Source organism: Eschrichtius robustus, chromosome 9 (genome assembly GCF_028021215.1).
Source record: "Eschrichtius robustus isolate mEscRob2 chromosome 9, mEscRob2.pri, whole genome shotgun sequence".
Lineage (NCBI taxonomy): Eukaryota > Metazoa > Chordata > Mammalia > Artiodactyla > Eschrichtiidae > Eschrichtius > Eschrichtius robustus.
Genome location: NC_090832.1, coordinates 51,158,714 through 51,182,448, shown reverse-complemented (window position 1 = coordinate 51,182,448; position 23,735 = coordinate 51,158,714). Strand labels below are relative to the sequence as shown.

Below are 23,735 nucleotides of genomic sequence, written 5' to 3'. Positions count from 1 at the left end.
AGGCTCCAGATGCGCAGGCTCAGTGATTGTGGCTCACGGGCCCAGTTGCTCTGCGGCATGTGGGATCTTCCCAGACCAGGGCTCGAACCCATGTCCCCTGCATTGGCAGGTAGACTCTCAACCACTGCGCCACCAGGGAAGCCCTAAATTTACATTTTAAAGCAAGCTTTTGTTCTAAAAATTGTGCTGGTAAATTGTTTTGTGTATAAACAATTTTCTGTTTCTTTCAGTGTGGTTATGAGTTAATTTATTTAACATTGACTGTAATCTATTAAGTAGAATACATTTCTAAAATATTTAAATTACAGAAAGGAAAATAAAATGATATGGGAAAATTTAAAATTTATCTGCTAAGATGGTTAAAAGGGCTCTCCAACAAACATACAAAAAAAAGCCCAGAATGACAAGGTAAAGCTATTTTAGATTTTCAGATTTGGAACCCTTCTAAACTACATGATTAGAATGCTAGTGCATTAAGTGGAGTTGTGTCTAATTCAAGTGTTAGACTCAGAAATTGATATATCCAAAATTACCCTTGAAAATCCCTTAGGAAGCCAGTACATTGGAGTCTTAGAGAATCATGTTATATGGGTGGCTTGTGTTTCAAAGCTGTGTTGTCTTTTAGAATATATACTTTTCTCTCTGAACCCTAGAGTCAAACTCTTTTAGAGGGGTGCTCAGATGATGAACTTACGATCAACTGAGAAACCAGCAAATTCACACCATGCATGTAATGCTCACTCCAGAGCATATACTCATTGAAAGTCAGGCAGAATTGTCTATACTGTTTATAGAGTAAATAGTCATTTTCCTTTCTTTTACTGCTGAATTTATTATAGTTGAATTTGTGATAATTAACCTCATAAAGACACAATTCCACAGTATATGATTATGTATTTATGTTAAAGTTTCATCTGAATTTTTGTCTAATGTTTTTGTCATTCACATAGGAAAGAATGATGCTATACTGTGCCATTCCTTTATTGGCACAGTACAGAAGTACAGATAATGGATTCTGAATTAATGCACAGTATAGTAGGAAGCTATCTTAAACCTCCAGAAAGAGTGTTTGTTCCATCAGTCACCCAGAGTGATGAATCATCTCAGACTCACTATTCTGTGAACTTAGAAGTTACCTCTCCTAAAATGCTTCATAGTCCAAATAGCCAAGGTAATGCTAATAAAACATCTTATTTAACATTAGGGGAATGGTACGAAGTATGTTATACAAAACTTTTCATTTTTATGTAGAAAATAAGATGATTGTGTATTTAACTAATCTTAGTAAAACTGCTAATTTTGACTCTGTTTCTTAAAGTTTCTATAAACTTAAGTTACTTAACATTTTTTAATTTTGGCTTCTTCAGCTACAAGATGAAAATTAATATAACCAGCTAGGCACATATTGCAGGCTTATCATTAAAATGTCATTAGAAAATAGGAAAATACTCTTTGAAGAATAAAAGGTCAGATTTGGAGAATCCTTCTAATAAACAAGATGATTAGAATACTACTGAATTAAGTAGACTTGTCTTATTCAAGGATTAAATTCAGAAATTTCATATATCTGAAATTACCCTTGAAAATTCCTCATGAATCCAGTACATTGGAGTAACTACAAAATACAAGTATTACAACTTTTAAAATATAAGCTTAGGAGGATCTTAAAATTGAATTAGGAAAACATTTATGACTCCAAGCATACCTACACCATTACAAATTGCTTTGTAAGATGATGATAGTCACGTTGTTTTTTAATCTTTTATAATAATGATTGCCATTATAAATAGACTGGCTTTGTGGAGCAAAGCAACTGAAGAAATAGTAATCCAAATCAAAAAATAATCTCTAGCAAACATCTTTCTAATTAGATATAAACTATATGAAAGTTAACCTATAACATTTATTTATATTCCATTCATCTCTAGTTTTTTATAATTTAAAGTTGTAACTGAGAAGAAAATGTAAGATAATATTTGAAAATTTTATAACTCCGAGCTTATCTGAATCATGAAGATATTAATATAGCTGAAAAGAAATCACAGTAGTACATGTGTAACACTTATAATCTTTCAAGCCTGACATCAGTTAAACCACTAGGTTGTAATTTTTTCTTAATGGAAGAAACTATTTTCTATCTCATATGTCCTAATTATTAACATTATATCTTGGACAAAGAAACAATAAATGTTTGTGGTTTGACTGAAACTGAATACATGAAGAACTGAGAAAAACTTTTAACTTTAAACCTAAGTTTCCTTGTCAATTAGTGGACACTATATTTTAATTTTCTTTATCCATGCTCAGACTCTTATGTCTCCCAACCTTCCTCCCTCTCTCTCCTCTCTCTCTCTCTGTCTCTCTCCCTCCATATACATATATACACACACACACATATATACATATACATATATATATCTTTTTGCCTTAATTTGAATATATTTATTTTATTAAATTAAGTGATTATTAGCTTTCTCATATCTCAAATTTAGGAAAGTACTAAATACAATCATAAATATATTGTTTTTGTAAGATATGTTAGAGAGAATTTGTCCCTCTTTAGAGTTTTGTCATTTTTCTTTTTTATGAGGAACATAAATTACTTATTTATTTTGGCTCACTAACAAAAACATACTGCTCACTTTTATATGCTACTATGATTGTAAGTGTTCAAAAATTCTCACTTAAAATATCAAGCAAATTTTTTTTCAACAGCTCTTATTTTAGCCTTAAAAACTCTTCAGGAAAAGATTCATCGTTTAGAGTTAGAGAGAACACAAGCTGAAGATAACCTGAACATTCTTTCCAGAGAAGCGGCACAGTATAAAAAGGCCTTGGAAGATGAAACAAAGGAGAGAAATCTGGCACACGAGGAACTGATAAAGCAGAAAAAAGGTAAGAACATTCAATAGTTCTCAGAAACAAGTGGTTACCAAAGTTTACAACTTGAAAATAATAAGCCCAGTCTAAGAAGATTTACTCAAATATCTTTGTTCTTATATGCATTCCAACGTTGAGGGCTTGTTCTCAGACATTTTGGTATTTGCACTAAATGGATATAATTTTGAACTTTTCTCTATTATATCTGTTATCCCAGTTCATAAATTTTTGAGATTAAAAGAAAAATTAGACAAGTCGTGTTCAGGAATTATAATATTTTCAGAATACCAACAAAATCCAATATGTTATTAGCCCATAATATAATTGAAATACTTCATATTTTCACTAGTTTTTTTTTAAATTAGAAAATATAAAGCAATACTAGCAATTAAACAATATAAAACAGTAAAAATAAATTTAAAAAATTATATTTAACTTAAAAGATTAATTGGAAGAAATGGACAGGTAGGTGGAGGTTTCTGTGGAAATTATGAAAAGGACTTCTGGACATCTGTTTTAGAGATTTAGAACATAAGTTCTTTATATAATTTCACTTCAAAATTGTGGCTTTTTTTCCCTTGTAACACTACATCACCCTCATAAACAAGGTTCAAATTTGTGTTTCAACTTATAAATAGAATGAAGAAATGGGGAGGGGAAAAAAATCCCAAGGTAGTTGGACAAAAGTAGAAGAAAGAGCTGAGGGAAGTAACGAATTAAAGAATTAGAATGAGGTTGCTTATTATAAATAGAATTAACTGTGCAGTTAGTAGTCGAGAACAGAGGAAAATGGGAATGGTAGAATGCATATACCTGAGTTTCCTAAAAGAGAAGAAATGTTAGGAAAGAGACTTTAGGTCCTCTATTTTCCAGATGGTGTTATTTCCCAGGAAGAACCAGGATTTTTGTTATCCCACAGGTCACTGACATCCTTCCTTTTCAGAAGTATGCCCTCTGGGTGTTTATGAGGAGACAACATTAAATTGGTTATATATAATTAATGAGATATACACGAAATGTATGTTCATAACTTTGGGAGAGTCAATATTTAGAACTAAAGAAGTCTTGAACTTTTAGCTGTTGATTGAATTCATAGAATACATTTCTTGTTATAACTCTCTGATCTATGTGATAACTAACTGACTCATTATTACTTTTTCTTTTTCACAGATATAAGTATGCAGTTAAGCTCAGCCCAGTCTCACTGTACCCTTCTAGAGAAACAACTAGAATATACAAAGAGAATGGTTCTCAACGTAGAGCGAGAGAAGAATATGATCCTGGAACAACAGGTGACCATATTTTCTATAGTAATATAATATAATATGTTTTTAAAGAATATTTAATGTCATGAGAAGATTGTCTTATTAGAAATCTTAAATAGGATATAAAGCTGTATATAGGAAATTTCCAGTTACAGTGATACATACTAGGTCATTTGGACCAAACTTTTTGTAGAGGAAGACACAAAAAACTGGACAGAAAATTAAAAAGAAAGGGAGGGAGGGAGGAAGAAAGGAAGAAAAGAAAGGCATGGTACACAAAGGCATTGTAGAGTTAACAAGCTGATGAAAAATCACCAATTCAAAGATCTGTGTGCAGACTTAAATCCAAAGAAGTTGACCTCTAGAGAGGTTAGTTTCAGGTCCCTTCCTTCTTAGGGCATTTCTGATTCCAGAAGAGTCAGTTGAGAGGCTAAATAATGTTTTTTTTTGTTTGTTTTGTTTTTTTTTAAAAGATGTCCAAGTGTCTTTTTTTTTTTTTTTTTTTTTAATTTTTTTTTAAATTAATTTATTTATTTACTTATGGCTGTGTTGGGTCTTCGTTTCCGTGTGAGGGCTTTCTCCAGTTGCGGCAAGTGGGGGCCACTCTTCATCGCGGTGCGCGGGCCTCTCACCATCGCGGCCTCTCTTGTCGCGGAGCACAGGCTCCAGACGCGCAGGCTCAGTAATTGTGGCTCACGGGCCTAGTTGCTCCGTGGCATGTGGGATCTTCCCAGACCAGGGCTCGAACCCGAGTCCCCTGCATTGGCAGGCAGACTCTCAACCGCTGCGCCACCAGGGAAGCCCAATAATGCTTTTTTGAAAGCCATGTTTATGGGGCTAAGGAAATTAGAGTCCAGGGCCTGCCAAGAGTAGGAACTCTGGTATATCTTCTGTGCTCTGAATGCTTTGTAATGGTGAACAAGAAGAAAAACAACCCAGATTACAGCTCTGCTCTAGGTTATCAGAGTAATCCAGAAAGTCTTAGTCCCCGAAGTTGGATTAAAGTGATACTGGATGGCTAATGTTCCCAGGGACCTCAAATTATTTCTATAAACATCTCTTCTACATAGTGAGAAACTTTCAGTCAAAGATAACCAGGCAGAAGGAGATAAAGCACTATGAAAAGAAATAGCATACATAACAGACTATATAAACACTCTCATAAGTTATCTCCAGCTAGGTACTGGCTCTAGAAGAGAGAGACTTTAAAATAATTATGCTTGCTAAAATCAAGGAGACAGAAGATAGGAATAAAATTTTCAGTAGAGCATTAAAAACCATAAAATGGCAGAGCAGATTTGAGAAAGAACCAAATAAAAACTGTAGAACTAAGAAATACAATAAGTGAAATTTAGAACTTAATGGTGGATCTAGTAGCAGATTAGAAGAGATAATTAGTGAACTAGAAGCTGAAACTGTCCAGATCAATGAAGAGACAAAACGATAGTAAATTTAGAAAAGAGAGTAAGAGGCAGAAGTTAGAGTGAGGTCAAATTTATGTGTGATTGGAGTTTCAAAAGGAAAAGAGAAAGAGTAGGACAGAAACAATATTTGTCGAGATAAAGGCTGGGAATTTTTAAAAAATTGATTTAAAAAAAAATCAGACCACAGATTCAAGAAGATAAAACCAAAGTAGGAAATATAAAAAGAAATAAAAGAAATAATAAGACAAGAATAAAATCCTAAAAGCTGCTGGGGGGGAAAAAAGGGTACGTTCAAAAGGACAACAATTAAAGTAACAGTGGACTTCTCAACTGAAAATACTGAATCTGGAAGAAAATGGATATAATTAAGGCAGTAAAAGAAAATAACTACCTATCTAGAGTCCAGTGCCTGGGGGAAACATCCTTCAGAAATAAAGGTGAAGTGAAGAAGTGAAGACTGACAAAATCTGAGATAGTTTGTTACTAGGAGATACATTCTAAGGAAACACTGAAGGACATTATTCAGACAGAAGGAAAGGTGTCTTAGATGGAAGGTCAGAGATGCAGGAAGGAATGAAGAACAACGAAGATGATAAATATATGGGTAAATCTAAATGAATATTGTATAAAACAGCAATAATAATGTTTTATTTATGTGTTTAAATATATATAAAGGATTAAAATTAATGAGAACAGAAGCTCATAAACTAGGAACTGGTCAACATAGTTTAAGTATTCTAAGATCTTTGCTTTATGTTGGAAATGGGTAAAGTACCAGTCAATACTGGATTATAATGGGCAAGAATTTCATAGGTTTTTCAAGGAACTGGAAAAGTGATTCTAAAATTTATATGAAAAGGAAAGGTACAAGAGTAGCCAAGCTATTCTGAAGATGAATAAGGTGAGGTCTTACTGTATTACATATTGATGCTATCAAAATTAACATGATATTTGTATGGATAGACACCAGAATAAAGGAATAAGATATAGTCAGACACACTTATGTGGAAACTCAATATAAAACAAGGATGCCACTGCAGAACATTGGAGAAAAGTCAGATTTCAGTAAACAGTTTTGGGAAAATTGGTTATCTGTGTGAGAAAAAAAAAAAAGAAAGAAATTGATCCCTACCTCACACCACACACAAAAATCAATTCCAGATGGATTAAAGACTTAAATGTAAACTTTGGAATTTTTAGGAGCAAATACAGAACAATATCCTTATGACCTTGGAGTTAAGGGAGATTTTTTAGGCAAGATACAAAAAGTAACAAAGCAGTAGAAAAATGGGCAAAGTTATGAAGAGGCATTTTGCAGGATAAGAGGAATCACAAATGGTCATACATTTATAGAAAACTTGATCAGTCCCATTAGTAACCAGGGAAATGCCAATTAAAAAAACAAGATATCTATCTATTCACCTATTCACATTTTATCTTATAAAATAACCTAGAAATTCCTATCCTAGCTAAATATTGTAGATCAGTGACTTTTAACCATTTTTTAAATGTTTTTATTGAAGTATAATTTACTTCTAGTGAAATGCACAGGTCTTAAATGTACAGTTCAGTGATTATTGATAAATGAATATGCTCATGTAATCCATAGTCCTACCAAATAACAGAACATTTTTTTAATAAATTCATTTATTTATTTATTTTTGGCTGCGTTGGGTCTTCATTGCTGTGTGCGGGCATTCTCTAGTTGCGGCAAGTGGGGGCCACTTTTCATTGCAGTGTGCGGGCTTCTCATTGTGGTGGCCTCTCCCGTTAATGGAGCATGGGCTCCAGGCACGCAGGCTTCAGTAGTTGTGGCATGTGGGCTTAGTTGTGGCTCACGGCCTCTAGAGTGCAGGCTCAGTAGTTGTGGCGCATGGGCCCAGTTGCTCCGTGGCATGTGAGATCTTCCTGGACCAGGGCTTGAACCTGTGTCGCCTGCATTGGCAGGCAGATTCCCAACCACTGTGCCACCAGGGTAGTCCAACAGAACATTTTTATCGCCCCAGAAATTTTCTTATACTCTGCCAAGTTATTCCCTGCTCTCTCCCCACCTCCCAACAACACAACTACTATTCTGATTTGTTTTACTTCAGATTAAGTTTGCTTGTCCTAGAACTTCATATAAATTGGATCATAGAAAATGTTCTTTCTTGTGTCTGGTTCTTTGGTTTAACATAAAGGTTTTTAGATTAATCCATGTTGCTGTATGTATCAGTAGTTCATTCCTTTTATTGCTGTATAGAATTTCATTATATAGATATGCCACAAGTTGGTTATCCATTTTTCTGTTGATGGACATTTGGCTTGTTTGGAGATATTATGAATAAAGTTTGGAGATATTATGAATAAAGCTGCTATGGACAGTTTGGAGATATTATGAATAAAGCTGCTATGGACATTCTTGTACAAATTATTTTGTGACCATATGTTTTAATTTCTCTTGGATAAATATCTAGTAGTAGAATTGCTGAACCACAGGGTAGGTGTATGTGTATAAGAAACTGTGAAACTGTTTTCCAAAGTATTTTCTTCTAAAAGCTTTTTGTTTTCATTTTTTTCCTGTGATCCATCTGGAATTAATTTTTGTATGGTGAGAGAAAATATTCAAGGTTAAATCTTTTCCACGTGGATGCCCAGTTGTTCCAGCACCATTTGTTAAAAGATTTCTTTTCTCCCGTTGAATTCATTGGGCACCTTTGTCAACAATAAATTGACAAAGATAGATAAAGTCTGTTTCTGGGACTCTGTATTATCTTTTGGTCTATTCTTACACTAATATCATGTAGCTTTATAGTAAGTCTTGAAATCAAGTAGTGTGAATCTTCCAGCTTTGTTCTTTTTGTGGTTATTATAGATCCTTTGCACTTCTATATAAATTTTATAACCAGTGTAACATTTTCTAAAAAATAAGTCTGCTGAGATTTTGATTGGGATCTTGTTAAATCTATAGATCATTTGGGGAAAAATTGATAACTCAAAAATATTGAATCTTCTGATCCATGAACATGGTATATTTCTCTATTATTTCAGTCTTCTTTACTTTCTCTTCACAGTGGTTTGTAGTTTTTATGAGAGGTCTTGCACATCTTTTGTTAAATTTATCTCTAAGAACTTTGTATTCTTAATGCTATTATGAGCAATATTGGACTTTTTTTCATTTTTCTATTACTAGCATATAAAAATATAATTGATTTTTATGTGACTTTGTATCCTGCAGCCTTGATAAATTTATTCTAGTAGTTTTCGTATTTTCAAAGGATTTTCTTTATACACAATCATGTCATCTGTGAATAAAGACAGCTTTATTTCTCCTTTTCCAATTTTTATGGCTTTTATTTCTTTTTCACACTTTATTGCTCTGGCTATTACAGCTAGTATAGTGTTAATTAGGAGTAGTAAGAACTGACATCTTTGTTTTGTTTCTGATCTTTGGGAGAAAGATGCCAGTCTTTCACTAGGCTATTACCTCTAGGTTTTTCATAGTTGTCCCTTATCAAGGTGTGGAAATTACTTTCTATTCTTAGTTTGCTAAAAGCTTTTATTGTGAATGGGTATCAAATTTTGTGAATTGCTTTTTCTACATCTAGTGAAAGGGTCATATGATTTTTCTCATTTATTCTGTTAACATGGTAAGTTACACTGTTTGATTTTCAAATGTTAACCAACATTGCATTCCTGGTATAGACCCCAATCAGTCTTAAAATAGTATTCTTTTTTTACATTGCTTGATACAGTTTGCTAATATTTTGCTTAACTATTTTTGTGACTTTGTCCATGAGGGATCTTGGTTTGTAATTTTCTTATAATGTCTGGTTTTGGTGTTACGGTTTTGTTGGCCTCATAAAATTAGTTGGGAAGATTCCTTCTTCTGTTTTCTGGAAGACCTTGTATAAGAGTAATATTATTTCCCCCTTAAATGTTTGATAGAATTCAAATTTGATAGATGCTATCTGGGACTGGAGTTTTCTTTAAATGTAAAGTGTTTTTGAATAATGAATTCAATTTATTTATAACAGAGATTGGGCTACTCAGATTTTCGTTTCTTCTTGTGTCTTTAGAGAAGTCCCTCTTTCATTCCTGGTATTACTAAGTTGTATTTTTGCTCTTTTTAAAATTATCACTCTACCTATCTGTTTATCAACTTTATTGATTTTTTCAAAAAAAACTTTCAAAAAAAGTTTTATGTTCTATTTCATTGATTTCCACTTCATTTTTATTATTTCCTTCCTTCTATTTATGTAGGGTTTAATTGGCTATTTTTTCCCTACCTTTGTATGTTAGAAACTTAGATTATTGATTTTAAAACTTTTATTATTTCTTTTTAAATGTTATATCTTGTGATTAAAGCTATCAAGTTCCCTGTAAACATTGCTTTACCTGCATCCCACAGATTTTTATATTTTATATTTTCATTATCTTTCAGCTAAAAATATTTTTTAAGTTCTCTAGTGGTTTCTTCTTATATTCTATTGACTTCTCTTCTTGTACTTTTTCCCTTCTCCTTCTCCTTTTTAGCACCTGCTCTACAGGTTAAAATATGTATTCTTAACTTACCACAGTCTGCCATGAATTAGTATTAAAACATTTCACATGTAATATTAGATCCTTACCACAGTATGCTTCCACTTATCTCCCTTTGTGCTACAGTTTTCATACATTTTATTTCTACATATGTTATATAACTCACAATGCATTGTTTTTGTTTCTGCTTTAAATGATCAATTTTCCTTTAAAGAAAATTAAGAAACAAGGAGATATTTATCCACATTTTTACCATTCCCAGTGCTTTTTATTTCTTTATGTAGAATCAATTTTTCATCTAGTGTCATTTCCTTTAGTCTGAAGTACTTCTTTTAAAAGTATGCTGGGAATTCTCTTAACATGTATTTGTCTGGAAAAGGCTTTATTTCACCATCATTGGTGAAGGATAGTTTCACTGGATATAGAATTCTAGCTGATGCTTTTTTTCTTTTAGCACATTAAAGCTGTTCTCTCAATTGTCCTCTGGATTTCATAGTTTCTAATGAGAATTGTCATCTTCATTCCTCTGTGCATAATGTGTTATTTCTCAGGCTGGTTTTTGTTCCTTTTATCACTGGTTTTCAACCATTTGATAATGTGCCCAAATGGGGTTTTCTTTGTATTTATTCTGCTTGGGTTATTTTTTGTTTGTTTGTTTTAGATTCTTGAATATGTCAGTTAATATTTTTCATCAAAATTGGAACATTTTTAGCCATTATCCTTCAAATAATTATCCTTGTCTGACTTCTCTCTCCTCTCGTTCTGTAACTCCAATTGAATGTTAGACCACAGGTCACCAAGACTCTGTTTATTGGTTGTTTCAGTTTTTTGTTTTTTAGTAGACTATTTTTTTAGAGCAGTTTTAAGTTAATAAAAGATCGTTCTCTGTATGTTTTATTCCTCTGATAGTTACTTTTCTATGTTATAGTTAGAGAGGGGTAAATCAGTGACTGGTTTGGTCACCTTGTGAATAACACCTTTATTTATTTAATACATGTTTCACTGATGACGTTTTCCATAGTAGAAATACTGTATAAAGATACATAGAAGATTTTGTTCCATTGATCTAATATCTTTTTTTACACATTATATTTGTTTTTTAAAAGTATTTTATTTTCTTGTTTTTTGCTCATAAGCACCTAAAGTATGTACATGTATGTGTGTGTTTCTTATGACAGATTTATATTGTGCTTTGAATTCTCAGAAATTGTATTACTCTTGAGCCATTGGCATCACTTGCCAAACTTAGGTTTTGTTTTTTTCCTTTCCAGGCCCAGCTTCAAAGGGAAAAAGAACAGGATCATATGAAGCTGCAAGCAAAACTTGAAAAGCTTGATGTCTTAGAAAAAGAATGTTTTAAACTTACAACAACTCAGAAAACTGCTGAGGTAAGCTTCTACTTGTTTCTTTGAAGTGGTGATGCCAGGAATAAATCTTTAGTATTAAGCATAATTACACTGTATGTGAATATGCAGTAAAATTAGATTTGTAAAACTTCATTAACAACTTTTAGTAATCCAGATATGAATTCGTGCCTATAGAGATGAAAAGTTAATGTATTCTATCACAGCATGAATGAGCTTGCCTTTTGATGTGAAATTGTAGTTTTGGTTTCTTCTGCAATGGCAAAATATTTTCATTTGTTAAGTAATTTACCTAAAGGATATTGAAAAGATTGCCTTTCACCACTTACAATTAAGTTAAGCCTATTCTAGATCCTGTCCTGAAATGCCCTCTCCTTTTCCACCCAAATCCTATCCATTTCATAGGACTTTCTCCCAGTCCTGCTTCCTCTGTGAAGCCTTCCTTGAGTTTTCCAACACTCAGGAAGCTCACCCTTTGAAATAGTACTGTCTTCCTATTCTAAACTACACCGTGGATATAAGGTGAAATACTTATGTGTATAAGGTTATACAGTATATACATGGTCTGCGTCAAATCATATCATTTCATGTATATTACTGTTGTTTCCCTAAGTACAGCATAAATAGACGTTTGTTGTAATTTGTCTATATTTTGAATGAAACATTGAGACCCAAGACTATAATTGTTTGACCTTCTAGACCTTTAAAACCTCCCAAATTTTCATTATTATGATTTTGTTGATGAAAGTTAAAAGAGCCTATGCATATACATTCTTTGCTTTTCCTTTGTTCTTGTATATAATAGCAGGTAAAGAAGCATAAGAAGAAAGCCAAGAAAAACTTAGCATCTTTTGCCATTCCTTTTTCTTACTTTCTGCTTTAATTTACCAAACTATTAAGAATCAATACCCTAAGGACTCTATTTGGAAAAGGAATATAAGATATTTGGCTCTAGTTTTTGTATAATAATCCCAGATTTTTTTATTCTTTTGCAGGGCAAGATTAAACATTTAGAGGAAAAACTAAAGGAAGAAGAACATCAACGTAAGCTCTTTCAAGACAAAGCTTCTCAGGTAAATAGAGCACTATATCATCTATCACATTAAAATCATGTACGTTTTATTGTACTTTATTAACTGAAGCCTGTATTCTAGACTCTAATTTCTGCTTCCTAGCTTGTTATTTTTTGTCTTGTTTTGCTATAATACTGAAGTTCTCAGTAAGTCAGCCAGTATATTCATATACTTGGATGTATTGCCAAGAGATCTTTTGGTCTTTTGAAATTCTGACAAACATATATATATTCTCAGTTGAAAGAATTCCTGCTATAGATTGTTTTCAGTTTGAGATATAGAAAATAATTCATTCTCTTAAAACCAAAATGATTGTAATTACCAGTAGACCTGGTAACTTTTACACACAAAAAATAGTATTTGGCGTTTTCTTTTCTTCCTCAAAAAACATTTTGTCTTTATAAATTGAGATCTGATCCCTCATTATAATGTTTTTGAAGAAGAAGAAACTTGTTAAAAATCAATTTAATACATTTTTTTTCAATATTGTAGCTTCAAACTGGACTTGAAATCAGTAGAATTTTGATGTCTTCAGTATCAAATCCAAAGTGCTCCAAGGAAAAGAAGAAATCTTCAAAGGTATGCAAACACTTTATTCTTATCTTGCTAATACATATTTCTTGCTAATACTTATTTCTTCACCCTTTTAATATTTATACCTATCCATTTCCAAAAAAAATTTGAAGAGATTTATAATACAAGACAATGCTCTGAAATGGGCATAAAAACATGAGTCAAGTAATGATGGTTTGGGGTGTGAGGACAGAAAATTCCATAAAACCTAGGTTAAAGAAAGTAACAGCAGTTGAGTGCAAAACCTAGCTCTGAGTTTGCTTAACAGCCACAGCAAAAAGGAGCATATAATGGGCAGTACATCTATCTTTGTGAAATAACAATAAGCCTTCCAGTTTTTCTAGAAAGACAAACATTTTCCTAGTACTAAACTGTTAGAGAAATGTATTTTGGATACTTTACGAAAGAGGCAGTAAACAACACAATAGATACTGACAAACACAATAGATCCTGGAAGCAGTTTTATATAATATATGCACAATAAAAAGACAAAGGTATAGTATTAAATTTTATTGTATTATAAATTATAGTATTATAATTATAGTCATTTCTCTAGGTAAATTATTTATTTTTTTCTGTGCTCATAGCCTTTGGATTTGCCTAAAAATAAAGATTGGGGAATGAGTACTTTATAGATTTACCAATAATATTTTGTTTAGATGAGTTGATATTTTGAGTTTATTATATTAAGCTTTCTTATTTATGATGGTAAGAAAGAAAATGTTAATCCCTTTTAATCTTATGATTCTGAAATTATAGTTTTGATGACCATCATTACTGTTTACTCAATAATGCATGTAGTGTTTGTGTGTGCTCTTTGCTGTGGGAACCAAGCATGCTATTTGCAAGTTCTGGCCACTGCCATAGGCTCACCCTATGGATACGATAATGGAGGAAACGTTATACTTAACTTTAGCTAGTCATTTATTCCATAAATAAGAGTTACTATTCAATAGTGCGGCTGCATTTTTCACAGATTTTTTTCTTTCAAAGAATTTGCAAACTAAGGTAATGAAAAACATTTTCCCAGTGCAATTTATGTTGATTTTTTAGCTTATTTCCTTCCTCAAGTATGTTTTATGTCTTGTCTCTACAGTAAGATTAGAAGCTGCAAAGCCATATAGAAAATCACTATAAGTAATTTACAAGTGGAAAAATTATTGACTTATTTTTATATTTGTGTTTTATGGCACCCTTTGATGAGTTAGTGGAAAAAAATTTTTAATAAGGTACAGGGAGAAACAAGGTAAAAGAAATGAAGGAAAGAAAAGGTAGCTGTTGGAAGAAAAGAAAAAGTAATTAACAGCAAAATCACTTTAAAAAAGTAGTTAGTTCAAGTCCCAAGTTCATAGGATCTGCCTGTAATAATGCCTCCCTTTAAAGATGGCAGGGACACTTAGTTGCTTGCTGAAGGTAGGATCGGATTTTGAGACCTCTATGAGAGTCCTGCTTGTCTCACTGACACTTACTCCATATCCTGGATGTAGTTCATTCAACTCATACATCTTGATTTACATAGACTAGTGCCTTTAGGTAGTAAAAAGATAAATAAGACAGGAATTTACAGAGAAGCAGATAAATATACAAATATAAGACAGAGTATAATAAAAACTTAATGGAGGTATAAACAAAGTATTGTGGTACTGTACAGATAAAGAATATGTGAAGGGGTCATGCAAGAAGCAGCATTAAAGGCAGCCTTGGAAAATTAGTAAGTATTGATAGAGATGAGGAGAAGTGTATTACAGTCTGAGAGTATAGTTGGTTTTTCCACGAAACCATAAATAATTGTCCAGTACTAGGTGTGAGATGGTGTCATATGAGACTGAAATTGAAAATATAGCTTGAGGTGAGATCATGACTGATCTTCAATGCCATGTTAAGAATTTGAACTTTTATTCTATAAATCATTGGGAACCCTTGAAGGCTTGTAGGGAAATGATTAGAGCTGTACTTCTAGATGGTAACCGACAACAGTATAAGGTGAGCTTGGAAGTAAAGAATCAGGCTGTTTGAATGTGGTAAGCAAGATGATGGAAGCCTTTCCTGTGACATTTTCATTATTCTCTTAAAAGGTTAGATTGTAATCAATCAGAGATCTCATTCAATATAGTAACTAAAAGAATTAAATTTCTTTTACTCTTAATTATAACTGCTTGAAATAGCCTTAGACCAGACCATTGTTTTCCATTACTTGAAATTACCATTCCTAAGGTACAGAGCTTGAATGATTGTCCAGGGTCACCGAGCAACTCTGAGTGAATAAGAACTGACTCACAAACTTGTGATTTCTCCACCTCTAAGCCATTTTATTTCTTTAATTTTCAGGAAAAAAAAAATTGAATGTTTATAATAGTTAAGATATCTAAATTTTCATTTAGAGTTGGGAATATTTTGTTTTCATTATGGAATATGCTCAGTTTATTGATTATTCTCTTGCTGAAGTGTTAACTAGAGTGACCAATTCACCCCAGTTTGCCTGTGACTTTCCTGGTTTTAGTACTGAAAATCCTGTATCATGGGCAAATTGAGACAATTGGTCACCCTAGTTCAATCCTTCCTACAAAAATAGTGGAATCATTTACTTTTAAGAATGTAGTTTAGCAGTGTCTTTTTAAAAATGTTTCATGAAGGAGTATGTATAACAAAAAATGTCTGCTCGAAGGATAGTAATGAAATTAGCACTTGGTATACTCACCACCCAGCTTAAGAAATAGAACATTACCAGCACTGTTAAGCCCCAGCATATATCTCTTCTAAATTGTATTCCCTCCGTCCAAGGATTAACCACAATTCTGATTTTGCTTTTATCATTCTCTGGCTTTTTTAAAAAAAATTACTTTGCCAAATAAGTATTCCTAAGAAATACATTTTTTAGGTTTATGCTTTGAACTTTATGTAAATGGACTTACTCTGTTTGTGTTCTTCAGCAGCTTTCTTTTTCCTCTCAGCATTAAGTTTCTGAGATTCTTCCAATTGATACATATACCTATGGTTCGCTACTTTTTATTGCTAAAAATATTTTTTTCCTTTCTCCTTTCAGTGATCATTTGGTTTGTTTCTCACTTTTTGTTATTATAAAAAACACTGTTAAGAACTTTCTTGTACATACCTCTTGGTGTATGTGTTCAGGAGTTTCTCTAAGATGCTGGGCCATAAGTGTTATGCACCTTAGCTTTATGAGATAATGTCCAAAGTGATTGGACCAGTTTATGTTCCAATCAGCAGTTACCATTGTTCCATATCCTAACCATAAGTGTCTATTTTTGTTTTTCACTTTTTATTTTGAAAAATTATATATTCACAGGAGATAACAAAAAAATATAAAGGGAGGTCCCATGTATCTTCAGCCAGTTTTCCCCGATGGTAACATCTTTCATAAATATAGTATAAAGTCCAGGAAATTGAAATTGGTACAATACACAGAGCTTATGGAGACTTCAACAGTTTTTTATTCACTTAGTTGTGTGTGTATATGTATGTGTGTGTGTGTGTGAGTATATGTAGTTTTATATAGTTTTATCACATGTAGATTCGTGTAATCATCACCACAGTGAAGATACAGAACTATTCCACCTCTATAAGTTTTCTTCATGCCATCCCTTTATAGTTACACATCATCCTGCTCCCTAACCCTTAGCAATTTCTAATCTGTTTACCATCTCTATAATTTTATTTCATGAATGCTCTATAAATGTAATCATACAGTATGTAACTTTTTTAAAAATTTTATTTACTTTTGGCTGCGTTGGGTCTTCGTTGCTGCACGCAGGCTTTTCTCTAGTTGCGGCGAGTGGGGACTACTCTTCATTGTGGTGTGTGGGCTTATTGCCGTGGCTTCTCTTGTTGAGGACATGGGCTCTAGGCACACGGGCTTCAGTAGTTGTGGCACACGGACTCAGTAGTTGTGGCGCACGGGCTTAGTTGCTCTGCGGCATATGGGATCTTCTGGGACCAGGGCTCGAACCCACATCCCCTGCATTGGCAGGTGGATTCTTAACCACTGCGCCACCATGGAAGCACAGTACGTAACCTTTTGAGAGGCTTTTTTTGCTCAGCCAATTCCCTTGCAATCCACCCAAGTATTAATACATTTTTTAAAGTTTCTGTGTAGTATTCCATGTTATGGATGTGCCACGGTTTAACCATTTACCTATTGAAGGATATTTGGATTGTTTTCAGTTTTAGGCTATCACAAAACAGTTATAAACATTTGTATATGGGTTTTTGTGTGAACATAAGTTTTCATTTTTCTGGGATAAATGTCTAAAAGTGCAATTGCTGAATCATATGATAACTACATGTTTAGTTTTATAAGAAACTTCCAAACTGTCTTCCAAAGTGGCTGCATTATTTTGTGCATATGAGTAATCTGGTTTCTCCACATCCTTGCCAGCATTTGGTGGTGTCACTTTTTTTTTTTTTTGGCTGTTCTAATAGGTGTATAGTGATATTTCATTGTAACTTGCATTTTCCTAATGGCTAATAATGTTGCATTTGATAAATGTCTTTTTAAATATTTTTTTGTTTACTTTTTCCCTTGTCAATACTTAGAAAACTAAATGTTTAAAGAGAGGACCACCTCAGCAAATTTATTCAAAGTTTGGATCACTGCCTATTGTGGCTGAGAAGGTGAGAGGGGAAAAATGAGGATGCTTGTTCAGATAAACTCAGGCTTTGTTGTAAGTGCTATTTAAATGCCATCAGTTATTTAAAATCGTTCTCAGCTATTTCTTTTCCCCCAAAGTCTGCCAGTGCAGGCCATTCCAGGAATGCAAGTACACAAAACCTGCAGACAATGCAACATTACAGGCCACATATCCTTCAGAAACTGGCTGAAGTTTCTGAACCTAGATGTCTCTACAAGCCTTCTAGAACAACTTCTCAATGTGAAGCTGTACCTTCTGACTCAGAAAAGTCCATTTCCATTTGTAACAATTTGTCTGAACTTTTGATGGCAATGCAAGATGAGCTGGACCAAATGAGTATGTAAGTATTTATCAGAAGAAGTAGCAAGATATTTAGGTATTTTTTTTTCTTCTCAGTCTTTCAAACAATGCCAGTTATAAATTCTTAAAAGTCTTATTTAGCCATTTGGATTTATTTTGATCTGCAGATTTGTTGTCATTGATTTTTCATTATATTTGTTGTATTTAAATTGCATTTTAATTATGTATGTGTAATTACTACTGTTTCCAATTTAAAGTGTTTCTGTATTCCCAAGATCTGAACTGATAGACAAATATTTCTGTCATTCTAACAAATGGGGTCTGGTGACCTTAAATTATAACTCACAAATGCTTTTATAAGAAAGATTCTCCTTTTGTTTTTTATAATCTTTTTAGTTAAATGAGTGATTTCATTAGACAAATAGGAAAGCAATTTCTTGTTTTAGATTCTGGCTGGTCTGCATTACAAGTCTGAAGCATCCATAGTAAACAAGATTCTGTATGGGATATATATTTTAAGCTTCAAGTTTAAATATATATTCAACAAAAATTCCAGAAAATATGTGATTTGGGTGGCCAGCTAGTTGGACTAAGACCTCTGTAGAAGATATAGCTAGTTCTTTTGGCAGTGTTTCTTTGAGTAGGCTATCACCAAATCTCGGCATTTCTCAGGCAAATACTTCTATAGCTGGAATTCTTCCACAGATTCTACATTAAGAATTCCAAACTTGGAATGAAAAAGAGTCCCTTAATGCCTCTAGCTAAGGACATCAGAATATTTTACTACATTTAACTGTGAACATCAAGAATTCAGACCTTTTTTTTAAGATTCTTTAAGATCCTAAGTCTAAGATATTTCTAAATATATCTAATCTCAAATCATAAGAGCCTGTTTATAATTACCATAGATTTAATTTTATAACCCTACAGAAAGAGACTGTCTTTGAAGGTTAGTATTTAGCTCTGATTAAAATTTATGATTGAACAGAATATTGTCTAATTGTGACAAAGACATATACTATAAACTGTAATAGTGCTTGATATTTGCTTTTCTTTCATAGGGAGTACCAAGACCTGCTGAATCAAATGAAAGAAACTGAAAGCCAATCAGTCTGTGAAAACATAGAATGTGAACTAGAACATTTAGTCAAGAAAATGGAAATTAAAGGAGAACAAATTTCCAAACTAATGAAGCATCAAGACAGTGTAAGAAGGCTTTAGTAAAAGATTTTAATGAAAAGATAATGTATCTGGATTCAGTGTTATATCTGTGTATGACCTTCCAAATTTGAGGCCTGTATGTATGGCTTAGAGAAAAGATGATAGATAGGAATCCCTTAGGCTTATTATAGAGTCATCTGTCCATTGAAATAACATGGCCTCCTACGTAACTCTCCAAGATAATACAAAGAAAAGGAAACAAGGAAGTTTAGTTATGGGAAATTCCCTGGTGGTCCAGTGGTTAGGGCTCGGCCCTTTCATTGCTGGGGCCCAGGTTCAATCCCTGGTTGAGGAACTAAGATCCTGCAAGCCTCATGGTGTGGCCAAAAAAAAAAAAAGAAAAGTAAGTTTAGTTATGTATTCAAAAATAACTTTGGGAAAATTAAGAGGTAGGCTAGATTTGCTTTACAGCTCTCCCAGTTATCCTTTTAGCATTCTTTCCCCTTATCCCTCTCTTCCCTAATGCCTTAATGAAGCCCCTTATGTCAACAGGTGTCTAATGCATATATAAACCTGGCTTCTGAAGCAGTACCCCAACTCTAAAACTGCTATTTCTAGTTTCCCAGAACAAGCTATGCTGTGTTCTATTCCCTGGGGACCTGTGCTCAGCTAGCTCTAGAGGGGTGATGAGGGGGACTCTATCCTTGTGTGTCAATTCTTAACAGCTAAGAATGGCATAACAGTTTTAATATTTTAATGAAAAAATCATGGAATATTATATTTTATCCCAAGACAATGACTCCATTCTTACTACGATTATGCTACTGGAACAGAAAGCAGAGGGAATCTTTCCAGGAACCCTCAGGTCATATCATGTAGCTATCTGCCTATGGAATAATCAGCATTCATATAAGTTGGTGATATATTAACCTCACAATTAAGCCTTCCCCACTTTTATAGGAAAGTAATAAAGAATGCAGAATTTTACTGCCTTTACTCTTCTATGGCCAATAAAGAAAGAAAGAAGGAAATGAAATTTTGAAGCAAACATTTTCACTTTACTGGCTTTTAAGTCTATAGTAAGTAAATTTTTTGTATGATTGTGTTAGGGTGAAGATTATATAACTTGTATACTTTCTTAGAATCACACAGGAGAAACTTGAAAGGAATAGAAGAATAGTCATATTTTTTTAATTTAGGAAGTGTGTACATAAATAATATTTTGAAAAATATTATTTATATTCCATAATAACTATAGCAGTATAAATTTTCAAGCATTTTTAGACAAATAGAACACCAGATACTTAGCCAATGTCTAGACCAGCTCTACAAATTAGGCTGTGCTTAAGTGAAATAGATTAAGTAATGGAGGGAATTCCCTGGCGGTCCAGTGGTTAGGATTCTGCGCTTCCACTGCAGGGGGCACAGGTTGGATCCATGATTAGGGAGCTAAGCCGTGTGGCCTGGCCAAAATAAATAATTTAATTTAATAAATAAATAATAAAAATGTTTAAAAAGATTGAGTAATGGACTGGACTTGGAAGAAATGGGTTTTGACTAGTCTATAAGTTTTGTTTTGTTTAATTCTGTCTACCCAATCATTACTAGATACTCCTCAATGAGATAAAGTTATTCCTTTGCCTTTTTTTTTTTAAACTGGCATTCAGTAGTACTTTAAATTCATGAATACTTTAAATTAAAAAATAATAATAAATATATATATATATATAAGCTCTATAAACTTGATGCTCACTCCTAGCACCAAATCTTCGCTTTGTTGTTAATGTCACCTGAAAGGTCCTTCTCTCACCTCCCTGTTCTCCAGATTTTTCCCATTTCATATCTTACATAAACATTCCTTCCTCTCAGCTTCTCCAGCCCACATTGATCTTGTCCTACTTTAACCTTTTCACATATACAATTTTTGTCCTACTCGAAGTTATTGTGGCTTGAATTATTCTCTAGTTGTCACATATATGCTTTTATTTCACTAATAAGAGCAGTAAACTCCTTGAAAGCAAAGATTGTTTTATTCATTATATTTCTGTCTAACTAGCACAGTGTTAGGCATGTAATAGGTATTCAATAAATAAAGACTTACCGAACTTTTTAATTTCACGTAATCTTTAAACCATCAATCCAATCCACCTACTGTAAGGTATATTTTAAGTATATTTTTGACTAAAATGTTAGAATTTTTTCTCTCCAGGTCCGCAAACTGCAGCAAAAAGTTCAGAATTCGAAGATGAGTGAAGCTTCAGCTATTCAGAAAGAAGATAGCAACTGTAAAGGATCAAAGAACATAAAAAATAGCCCCAGAAAATGTTTGCTAACTAACTCTCCTCAAAAGAACAGCAACTTTCGTCCAATACGAGTCCATAATCTTCAAATGAAATTGAGAAGAGATGATATCATGTGGGAACAGTAACACAATAGCAAAACTGTCACCTTAAATGAACTTCGTCAGTGAGATCTTGAACTATCTAAAGTGGTTTTAATTTAATATACCTTTATGAAATTTTGAATTATGTTTCTAGCCTCTATAAAGTGTCAAATTGTAGTATTTTAAAATTAATGCCTAATGACCTCCTAAGAGCCCCAAATAATAAATGATTGCTTTCTTGTTTTTCTTATTGACTGAAGTACCTAATCTCACCATGTGTTAGAAACATTGTTCACTTTGCAGATACCTTAAGCTAAGTTTAAAAAATTATACTAGACTGATGATATTTAAAATTGAGTTAAATTTGAGATACAAGTTCCATAACACTTTTTCATTTAGTAGGCTTGGAACCTTAAGAACCAATATAAAATTAACAGAGTATGGAAAGGTCTTTTTACTTTCCTGGTGCTTCCTCCCTATCTTGTTTTAGAGCTGGGAAATGTTTTTCTTTTTTGGGAAGAGGCCTTTAGCCCAAGTTTTTATGTGACAATTACAAATAGGAACCCATAGTTACTTAATTTTTAGATGACAGTAACTCAGCTGTGGAAGCCTTTCTCTGCTATTCCCATTCTGTTTTACAAATCTAGCTTTGGTTTTTTTGATCTTACTCCTTTATAACTATATTTTTGATATTTTGATTAGTGGTGCCATAAGAGATTTCTTTGTACATACATGCTTTATAATAAATTTACATTTGTTGACCTATCTTTCCAGAAGCCTATGGAAACTAGTACAACTCTTCTGAACTTATTTGGTTTCTCATCAGAATCCTTTGGGGCAACTAGAGAACTGGAGTCATCAACTGAAGTAGAACTAGAAGACTGACAGAAAAGGCATAACAGAAGTGAGGAACTCAGAAGATAGGGTAGCAGTTTAAGAGATGGTGATTCCAAAGGGACAGATTGGGAGGTACATCTTTATCTACAGCTGGGGGGATGTTCAAGCTATAGGTGTGAAAGAATAAAAAGATCAACATCTTGGGGAGCTAGGAAAAGCAATTTTTTAAAAGACAGTCTTTATATCCTCCTAGGAAATCCCAAAAAGTGTGTGTAGGAGAAAGAGGGTAATTGTGGACCCTCTGTTGGGGGAGGAGGAAAACTGTGATTCAGTCTCATCGAGAGAAGAGGTGCTGTTAGAAGACCTTTCCATACCTGAAGTGGGGAGATGACTGAAAATTGGCACATTTATACTTGGAATTGTCCTTGAAAGCAACTAATGGCTGAGATAAAAGTTTCTCTCCCTCTGGTTCAAATAGTACATTTGTCATTCACCCACTTTCACTCCCTCTCCCTTTACAGCACCTTCAGCCCCAGAGATGTTCGTTCCACAGACTGCTTCGTCTAAACTCAGTTTCATCACCTTACCTATTTTTCAACTTTGCCTTTTCTCCTCAAGAATGTGAGTGCTCGGTGCTTTGTGTCCACCTAGAGGGGTGGGATAGGGAGGGTGGGAGGGAGACGCAAGAGGGAGGAGATATGGGGATATATGTATACATATAGCTGATTCACTTTGTTATACAGCAGAAACTAACACACAATTGTAAAGCAATTATACTCCAATATAAATGTTAAAAAAAAAAAAAAAACCTAAAACTCCAACAGAAGGTGAAACTAATTAACCAGAAATGAATCAAATAGAGAACTTGAGAATGAGAAAGCAGTGGTAAAGTTGTTCTAGTTAGCGTAAGTTTTGTTTTAATAATAATAATCACCATCATCTAAAATAAAATTTTTGTAAACTGTGGTTGTAGAACAGAGGTTAAAATTGACATTTCTTCAGGTTATTTCCATCATTATCTCAGAGTTTCATCTTGTTTCACGGTCTTCCTTTTTTTCCTTATTTTCCTAACCATTGTCCTTTCCTTTGAAATCCATGTGCCGAGATAATCTATCCAAGATCATATTTGCTTAGTTCCTTCAAAGACCCTTTCCTCTCTCTGGTATTAGTCATTCAATTTCCTGATTTTACCCTTAATTTTGATTCATGAACTTCACCTTTTCAGCAATCTTGGCTACATACTAACTGAATCGTGGCTGTCTTCTATGATACTGTTTTCTACTGAAATCTTGAGTCTTTACATAG

The 23,735-nt window shown here is 33.3% G+C and overlaps 2 protein-coding genes across 5 annotated transcripts in view; both read left to right on the top strand.

The window, feature by feature from the left end:
* Positions 1-21,815, top strand: part of CEP57L1 (centrosomal protein 57 like 1) — a 53,963-nt gene extending 32,148 nt beyond the window's left edge. Inside the window, exons 2-11 of the mRNA XM_068551431.1 lie at positions 951-1,171; positions 2,716-2,895; positions 4,051-4,172; positions 11,362-11,478; positions 12,450-12,527; positions 13,020-13,106; positions 17,655-17,732; positions 17,848-18,089; positions 19,111-19,255; positions 21,420-21,815. Coding sequence (XP_068407532.1) covers positions 1,009-1,171; positions 2,716-2,895; positions 4,051-4,172; positions 11,362-11,478; positions 12,450-12,527; positions 13,020-13,106; positions 17,655-17,732; positions 17,848-18,089; positions 19,111-19,255; positions 21,420-21,638 — 1,431 coding nt within the window. The 5' untranslated portion in view covers positions 951-1,008 and the 3' untranslated portion in view covers positions 21,639-21,815. The remainder of the gene's footprint in view (positions 1-950; positions 1,172-2,715; positions 2,896-4,050; positions 4,173-11,361; positions 11,479-12,449; positions 12,528-13,019; positions 13,107-17,654; positions 17,733-17,847; positions 18,090-19,110; positions 19,256-21,419) is intronic.
* A 123-nt stretch (positions 21,816-21,938) lies between these two features.
* LOC137769513 (putative uncharacterized protein C6orf183) overlaps positions 21,939-23,735 on the top strand; it is a 43,998-nt gene continuing 42,201 nt past the window's right edge. For 3 of the 4 annotated variants that reach the window (XM_068551434.1, XM_068551435.1, XM_068551432.1), the window contains exons 1-2: positions 21,939-22,562; positions 22,952-23,051. The gene's annotated coding sequence lies outside the window, so the exon portion shown is untranslated. Of the gene's footprint in view, positions 22,563-22,879; positions 23,052-23,735 lie in introns of those variants that run through there. The other variant, XM_068551433.1, reaches the window with a different exon arrangement.